The 8,711-nt window shown below is 41.2% G+C and overlaps 1 protein-coding gene across 1 annotated transcript; it reads left to right on the top strand.

Moving 5' to 3' along the window:
• Positions 1 to 402: 402 nt before the first annotated feature.
• LOC116408575 (mucin-5AC-like) lies at positions 403 to 5,999 on the top strand. Its single transcript, XM_031896172.1, has 5 exons — positions 403 to 1,360; positions 1,448 to 1,702; positions 3,050 to 3,162; positions 5,524 to 5,740; positions 5,956 to 5,999. Exons 1-5 carry the CDS (start codon positions 403 to 405, stop codon positions 5,997 to 5,999), a joined length of 1,587 nt encoding a protein of 528 aa, XP_031752032.1.
• The last annotated feature ends 2,712 nt before the right edge of the window (positions 6,000 to 8,711 follow it).

The following is an 8,711-nucleotide window of genomic DNA, read 5'->3' as shown; positions in this document are numbered from 1 at the left end:
TCTGCTGTCCCTACAACTGCAAGCACAGCAACATCTACTACTTCAGCATCCACAACAACTGTGGGTGCTTTAACTACTACAGCTCAAACCACAAGCACCACTACTACCATCCCCACAACTACAGCAGCTTTGACTACTGCAACTCAACCCACAAGTACCACAACTGCAAACCCCACAACTGCAAGTACAGCAACATCTACTCCTTTATCATCCACAACTACAGCAGCTTTGACTACTGCAACTCAACCCACAACTGCAAACCCCACAACTGCAAGCACGTTAACATCTACTGCTTCACCATCGATGACACTTGCGGCAGCTTTAACTACTACATCTACTCCTTTATCATCCACAACTACAGCAGCTTTAACTACTACAACTCAACCTACAAGCACCACTTCTATGAACCCCACTTCAACTACTCCAACATCTACTGCTTCGTCATCCACAACAACTGCAGCATTAACTACCACAACCCAACCTACAAGCACCACTACTACCATTCCCACAACTGCAAGCACAGCACCATCTACTACTTCATCATCCACAACAACTGCAGCTTTAATTACTACAACTCAACCCACAAGCACCACTACTACTGCCCCCACAACTGTAAGTACAGCAACACCTATTGCTTCATCATCCACAACAACTGCAGCATTAACTACCACAACCCAACCTACAAGCACCACTACTACCATTCCCACAACTGCAAGCACAGCAACATCTACTGCTTTATCATCCACAACTACAGCAGCTTTGACTACTGCAACTCAACCCACAAGCACCACTTCTGCTGTCCCAACAACTGCAAGCACAGCAACATCTACTACTTCAGCATCCACAACAACTGTGGGTGCTTTAACTACTACAGCTCAAACCACAAGCACCACTACTACCATCCCCACAACTGCAAGCACAGCAACATCTACTGTGTCATCATCCACAACAATTGCAACAACTTTAACTACTACAAATCAACCCACAAGCACCACTACTTCCACCCCCACAACTGCAAGCACAACAACATCTACTGCTGCATCATCCACAAAAACTACAGCAGCTTCAGCTACTACAACTCCTACAAGCACATTGACTACCGTCCCCAAAACTGCCAGCACAGCAACATCTATTACTTCATCATCCACAACTGCGGCAGCTTTAACTACTACAACTCAACCTACAAGCACCACTACTATAGTACCCACAACTGCAAGCATGTTAACATCTACAGCAACGATAACTAGCACACCAACAACCAGTCGCACATCCACCAATACCACAACAACGGCAATTACTACCAGCACTACAACCACCACCTTATCAACAACTACAGCCACAACAACAATTTCCCCATGTGGTGAGTCGCTAACATATACAATCATACCCTAATGTAACTTTTAACACTGCTTGCCATTGAGTTCTAATGCATATTTTTTATTTGCAGCACAAGCAACTGTAACTATTCAGTTGGTCCAAGTGACTAGCGACCAAATCCAGGTCATGCCTATTGGTCAGAATGGACCCTCAGGAGCTCAGTTCAATGTGACACTGTCACTGAGCAACTCTGTTGTAGCCATGAATACAACTTCTGGTTCAGTGGTCACGTTTTCCGGTCTATTCCCTGCCAGTCAGTACAACATCACCGTAAAGCAACTGTCTTGTCCGAACAGAGCAGACACTACAAGCAGTGTTACTACAGGTATGGTTCATCTGGAATAAAAATTAGGGCTTTTTGGAAATAAAACTACCCAGACACAAAAGAACATTCAAGACCAACTTACGTTTTTCGCTTTAGAAAAATAAGCAGCCACATAAAATCAATTGTTGGCATCCCAGACTACAAAGCACTTTCATGCTGTTAGTATAAAGTAGGTATTTAGCATTGAAGGAGGCCATAGTAGTGAGAAATATTTGTCATTTGTCTATGTCTAACCCCAGTAATAATGCGTATTCTTTAAATTTCTTTGCGGGGCTAACTGTGGCTTTTTATAGGGACTGCTAATTTGAATGTTTATTTTTTATTATTATGTACTGTCATTTATATAGTGTTGACTCATTTATGTAGCATATGGGTTATACACTAGTCTCTTCCCCAGTGAGCTTACAATCTAAGGTCCCTATCACATTCCCATCAGTCCCTGCCCCAGTGAGCTTACAATCTAAGGTCCCTATCACATTCCCATCAGTCCCTGCCCCAGTGAGCTTACAATCTAAGGTCCCTATCACATTCCCATCAGCCCCTGCCCCAGTGAGCTTACAATCTAAGGTCCCTATCACATTCCCATCAGCCCCTGCCCCAGTGAGCTTACAATCTAAGGTCCCTATCACATTCCCATCAGTCCCTACCCCAGTGGAGCTTACAATCTAAGGTCCCTATCACATTCCCATCAGTCCCTGTCCCAGTGAGCTTACAATCTAAGGTCCCTATCACATTCCCATCAGTCCCTACCCCAGTGGAGCTTACAATCTAAGGTCCCTATCACATTCCCATCAGTCCCTGTCCCAGTGAGCTTACAATCTAAGGTCCCTATCCCATTCCCATCAGTCCCTACCCCAGTGGAGCTTACAATCTAAGGTCCCTATCACATTCCCATCAGTCCCTGTCCCAGTGAGCTTATAATCTAAGGTCCCTATCCCATTCCCATCAGTCCCTGCCCCAGTGAGCTTACAATCTTAGGTCCCTATCACATTCCCATCAGTCCCTGCCCCAGTGAGCTTACAATCTAAGGTCCCTATCCCATTCCCATCAGTCCCTGCCCCAGTGAGCTTACAATCTAAGGTCCCTATCACATTCCCATCAGTCCCTGCCCCAGTGAGCTTACAATCTAAGGTCCCTATCACATTCCCATCAGTCCCTGCCCCAGTGAGCTTACAATCTAAGGTCCCTATCACAAGCTAGGACCCCATTGCACCAAGGTAGACTTGCTACTCACTGAACTACCATGCTGCCCCTAACTATTTGCCATCATATGTCAAGTCAAATGTGTGTTTTTATGCCAACAAATAATAAATGTTACCCACTGGTCCCTTTCTTGCCTATTTGCAGATGGAAAATTATTTTCAGCAGAAATCCAGATACAAAATGTTCCCTATACTGCTGCCCTCAGTGATAAAACCAGCCAAGCATACAAAAACCTTGAAGCTAACTTGATGGCAGAGGTGAGTAGAAAAAAGTTGTCATATGGACATAATTTGTCCCAGTTCAGTAATTGCATTTAAAGGGGACCTGTCACCCTAAAAAATAAGGTTTGTTGAGCAAAATAAACTTTACTTACCCTATATAAATTATTAAATTTTTTTCCCTTCAGTCCTGGAATTTCCAGTCACAGCCAGCAGGCCGGCGCCATTTTGTGGGCACTGTTATTAAGGAAAGCTTTGTATCGCCCCAAAATTTTATGCATTTGCCATCTAGGAAGTGCTGAATGGAAAATTAATGTAATTGTAATTAAAAATCTGAGCTGACAATCATATATTGCCTGCTCCGCCTAGAGGCGGGGCAGGCAATTTATGATTGACAGCTCAGATTTTGAAATACATTTATAACAGGTATGGATGATTTAATTAAAAAAATAATTTGGGTTTCATAGAAGAGAAAGAAGCACATTATATAGCGCTGGTGTATTATACATAAATCACATCAATCCCTGTTCCCTTGGAGCTTACAATCTAACGTGCCTAAAGTATCACACTGGAGTCAATTTTATTAGGACCCAATTAACTGCCAGTAGGTTTTTAGTGGTTGGGTGGAAACAAGAGTACCCAGACAAGAGGAGAATAAACAAACTTTTTTCTGATACTTCCCTGGCTGGAACTGAACCTAGAACCCAAACAGTGCAACACAGCAATACTGGCCACTGGCTTAGTGGTTAGTCACTGTTTTTAGTTCATAGATGAGCAAAATAAAAAATGTTTTCAATATAGTTAGTTAGGCAAAAATGTAATGTATAAAAGCTGTAGTGAACGTATGTCTAATGTAATAGCCAGCACACTACTTTCCGCTTTCAGCTCTCTCACCTGTAATGTAATGTATAAAAGCTGGAGTGAACGTATGTCTAATGTAATAGCCAGCACACTACTTTCCGCTTTCAGCTCTCTCACCTGTAATATAATGTATAAAAGCTGGAGTGAACGTATGTCTAATGTAATAGCCAGAACACTACTTCCCATTTTCCGCTCTCTCACCTGTAATGTAATGTATAAACCTGGAGTGAACGTATGTCTAATGTAATAGCCAGAACACTACTTCCCATTTTCTGCTCTCTCACCTGTATTGTAATGTATAAACCTGGAGTGAACGTATGTCTAATGTAATAGCCAGAACACTACTTCCCATTTTCCGCTCTCTCACCTGTAATGAAATGTATAAACCTGGAGTGAACGTATGTCTAATGTAATAGCCAGAACACTACTTCCCATTTTCTGCTCTCTCACCTGTATTGTAATGTATAAACCTGGAGTGAACGTATGTCTAATGTAATAGCCAGAACACTACTTCCCATTTTCCGCTCTCTCACCTGTAATGAAATGTATAAACCTGGAGTGAACGTATGTCTAATGTAATAGCCAGAACACTACTTCCCATTTTCCGCTCTCTCACCTGTAATGTAATGTATAAACCTGGAGTGAACGTATGTCTAATGTAATAGTCAGAACACTACTTCCCATTTTCCGCTCTCTCACCTGTAATGTAATGTATAAACCTGGAGTGAACATATGTCTAATGTAATAGCCAGAACACTACTTCGCGCTTTCAGCTCTCTCACCTGTAAGTTATCAGTAACCAATAATCGACTTTGGGTGGGGGGGGGTGTATGGGACATAACTGTTTGCTTTGGAATCTGACCTGCGTGCTAAGTATCAAAAACAAACTAACTGAACAGTTATGTCCCATGTGGCTCCCCCCCTCAAGCCACTTCCTTGACTAAGAGATTAGAAAGCGGAAAGGAGGAAGTAGTGCTCTGGCTATTATGTTAGACATCTGCACATTTTAGACTTAATAGATTACATTTTTGGCTAAATATATTATAAACATTTTTGTTTTTACACAGCCTATCTGCTTACCTAGTTTATTTTTACACTGAATTGTTCTTTAAGGCATGGTGATCCAAATTTCAGAAAACACAAGGACCCAGTCATTTAAGATCCCATATAGATCTTAAATAGATCTATATGGATCTAAATAGATCCCATATTTGTACCCCATGTTCCCATGTACATGTGGGTGGGATCTGTGATTGATTTCTAGACATTGCAGGATAAGGGTATAGCTTATTGCGGACAAAGAACAGCCCTTCACTATTATATTAGTATATATATATATATATAGGTGGCAGCTGCCCTTTTACATCCAAGCAAAAAGCAATGCCTCCAAAAAAGAATGTTCTGTGCACCCAGATGGAAATTTCTAAAGTAATAGGCCAAAAGTGCAGTAGCCAACACCCAACTGCTCTAATTGGTCTAGAATATTAAAAGCAAACATGTGATTGGTTTATAACCCTGGAGCTTTCTTGTGATTGGCAGATAATAAATAACCTACCGTCTGACATCAAGGCCTTGTATAAGTCTGGGAGACTGCTCATTGACATAACCGGTTTTAAAAATGGAAGCCTCCTCCTCGTCGACTTTAACATAGCCACAAACACGGCTGATAATCTGACAGTGAGCAACGTGCAACAGGCATTCACCAGCGCGCTCACCAACAGCACCACTTACGCCATGGCGTCTTACAAGTTTTCAGGTACTGACTTGGTTCATTGGATAATTAAAGTTCCAATGTTTTTCAAACTTAAAAACCATAGAAGAATAATTCTAGGCAACTGCCAGATAATGTTCTTCCAAACAGTTCCCTTTGGATCATTGTGATATATTAGAACACAGCCCCAATCTGCTCCGATCCCACCCATTTGTATTTGATCACATTTCTGATTTGCCCCAAACCCCATTCACTTTCAGCTAAGACCGTCCCTATCACCCAGCTGTGTCCTGATTATATATAAACTGAATCCAGATCCATATAAACAGATCCATCAACTGCTATAGAAACAATGTGTCAATTATGCTTTTTTGTTATATTAAGTACAGGTATGGGATCCCTTATCTGGAAACCCGTTATCCAGAAAGCTCCAAATTACGGAAAGCCCGTCTCCCATAGACTCCATTTTAATCAAATAATTCAGAATATTAAAACTGATTTCCTTTTTCTCTGTAATAATAAAACAGTACCTGTACTTGATCCCAACTAAGATATAATTACCCCTTATTGGGGCAGAACAGCCCTATTGGGTTTATTTAATGGTTAAATGATTCCCTTTTCTCTGTAATAATAAAACAGTACCTGTACTTGATCCCAACTAAGATATAATTACCCCTTATTGGGGGCAGAACAGCCCTATTGGGTTTATTTAATGGTTAAATGATTCCCTTTTCTCTGTAATAATAAAACAGTACCTGTACTTGATCCCAACTAAGATATAATTACCCCTTATTGGGGCAGAACAGCCCTATTGGGTTTATTTAATGGTTAAATGATTCCCTTTTCTCTGTAATAATAAAACAGTACATGTACTTGATCCCAACTAAGATATAATTACCCCTTATTGGGGGCAGAACAGTCCTATTGGGTTTATTTCATGGTTAAATGATTCCCTTTTCTCTGTAATAATAAAACAGTACCTGTACTTGATCCCAACTAAGATATAATTACCCCTTATTGGGGCAGAACAGCCCTATTGGGTTTATTTAATGGTTAAATGATTCCCTTTTCTCTGTAATAATAAAACAGTACCTGTACTTGATCCCAACTAACATATAATTACCCCTTATTGGGGGCAGAACAGTCCTATTGGGTTTATTTAATGGTTAAATGATTCCCTTTTCTCTGTAATAATAAAACAGTATCTGTACTTGATCCCAACTAAGATATAATTACCCCTTATTGGGGGCAGAACAGCCCTATTGGGTTTATTTCATGGTTAAATGATTCCCTTTTCTCTGTAATAATAAAACAGTACCTGTACTTGATCCCAACTAAGATATAAATAATCCTTATTGAATGCAAAACAATTCCATAGGGTTTAATTCATGTTTTATTGATTCTTTAGTAGACTTAAGGTATGGGGATCCAAATTACAGAAAGATCCCTTATCCAGAATACCCCTTGGTCCCGAGCATTCTGGATAACAGGTACTATACCTGTATATGTTATTTTATATATTTCTGAGTTTTCCTTACGTGTTCTATGAATGACACTCTCTCCCTACAGTGCAAAATCCTTGTGATCCTTCAGTAAATCCATGTTCTGTATATGCCTCCTGTGCCTCCCTAAATGGAGTAGCCAGCTGCCAGTGCCTGTCTGGGTTTACTGACACCAGTCCAAGTGCTCCAGGAAGAACCTGCGTAGGTAAGAGGAATAACTTATTGTTGACAGAGAGGGATTTTGGGTATAAGATCTTAAGAAGTTCCATAAGTGCTAGGTAAAACCTTTGATTGGATTGGGGATATATAATATATATACTGTATATGTACCTGTTAATGTTGAACATCTCCCCTTGGTGTTGGATTGATGTTGAGCATGGTTGTAGACACTATCAGACCCCATATTATTAAGTTACAAAGTTAGAAGTCCTTACCCCCAAGGGGACACAGTTGTTAGTCTATTGCTGACCTGAGGATCATGGGCCTGCCCACAAGTAGTATGGGGCCCAATGAATAAAATGTAAAACTCACGCATAGACATACCCATGGTCTACCCTGCCCACAATCATCCTTCTCTTCAAGTCTATTTTATTCCACTTTTATGTCTATTAGCGTTCTTGACTGTAGTGCCCCCTGTACCCCAGATGATGGCCCTGGTCTAAAACCTTTAGATCCATAATCTATTCTTTGCTTTCTATTTGCAGATATAAATGAGTGTGCCGCCAGTACCAGCCCTTGCTCATCCCTAGCATCCTGCACCAACACCATAGGGAGTTATCAGTGCCAGTGCTACCCCGGGATACAAGATGGAAACCCTTCCAACCCCGGCCACCAATGTATCGGTGAGTACTAATGCCTTAACAGAAAGCGGTACATCTGTGCAGCCCAACATGTGGAAACGGACTCCCAAGTTAAGAATTATGCACAGTAAAAAATAAAAGTTGTAGCAAATCCAGGAATTATAGTGAATAGATTTGGCTGAATATGGAACAGAATCGAATACCCTACCTTGCAAATAAATAGAAACATCTGTGCTTTCTTCTCTTGACCAGTGCATTAAACTTACCTGGCATTAAGTATGTAGGTTGGATTCAGCTGAACAATATGGATTAATCTAAACCCCAATGGGATGAGGTGTATGAGCAGATCTCTGCCTGTTTCCATTGCTGAGGTTGTTGCCCAGATCAGGCTAATGCATTCATTTGGCCCCTGGGCCAGTGACTGGATCACATAAATGAACCTTTGTAGACTTGTTGCGAAAAGGTTTGCAGATGCAGTCTTCAGCCAATGGGAATCATCATTCCAAGATCTGACCAGATACTGGCCAAGGAGGCGGCCATTTTCCCAACAACAGCCAAGTCGGCAGGTGATTTTGCACCCTTTTTGGCCAGCTTCCGATAGATATATCAGTTTGTAACAAACTTTGCCAGAGCCTAGAGCAGGGATCCCCAACCTTTCTTACTCGTGAGCCACAGTCAAATGTAAAAAGACTTGGGAAGCAACAAAAACCCATA

The sequence above is a fragment of the Xenopus tropicalis genome, chromosome 2, assembly GCF_000004195.4.
Source record: "Xenopus tropicalis strain Nigerian chromosome 2, UCB_Xtro_10.0, whole genome shotgun sequence".
In the NCBI taxonomy this organism is placed as follows: domain Eukaryota; kingdom Metazoa; phylum Chordata; class Amphibia; order Anura; family Pipidae; genus Xenopus; species Xenopus tropicalis.
Note: the sequence above shows the minus strand (reverse complement) of the source record. Positions and strands in the feature narration are given on the sequence as shown.

Bases quoted from the DNA above. Each gene is read 5' to 3' on its own strand.
- LOC116408575 (XM_031896172.1), top strand. From the start codon at position 403: ATGAACCCCACTTCAACTACTCCAACATCTACTGCTTCGTCATCCACA. The intron at 1,703-3,049 runs GTATGGTTCATC...GCCTATTTGCAG, and splicing joins TACAAGCAGTGTTACTACAG to ATGGAAAATTATTTTCAGCA. The intron at 3,163-5,523 runs GTGAGTAGAAAA...TGTGATTGGCAG, and splicing joins AAGCTAACTTGATGGCAGAG to ATAATAAATAACCTACCGTC.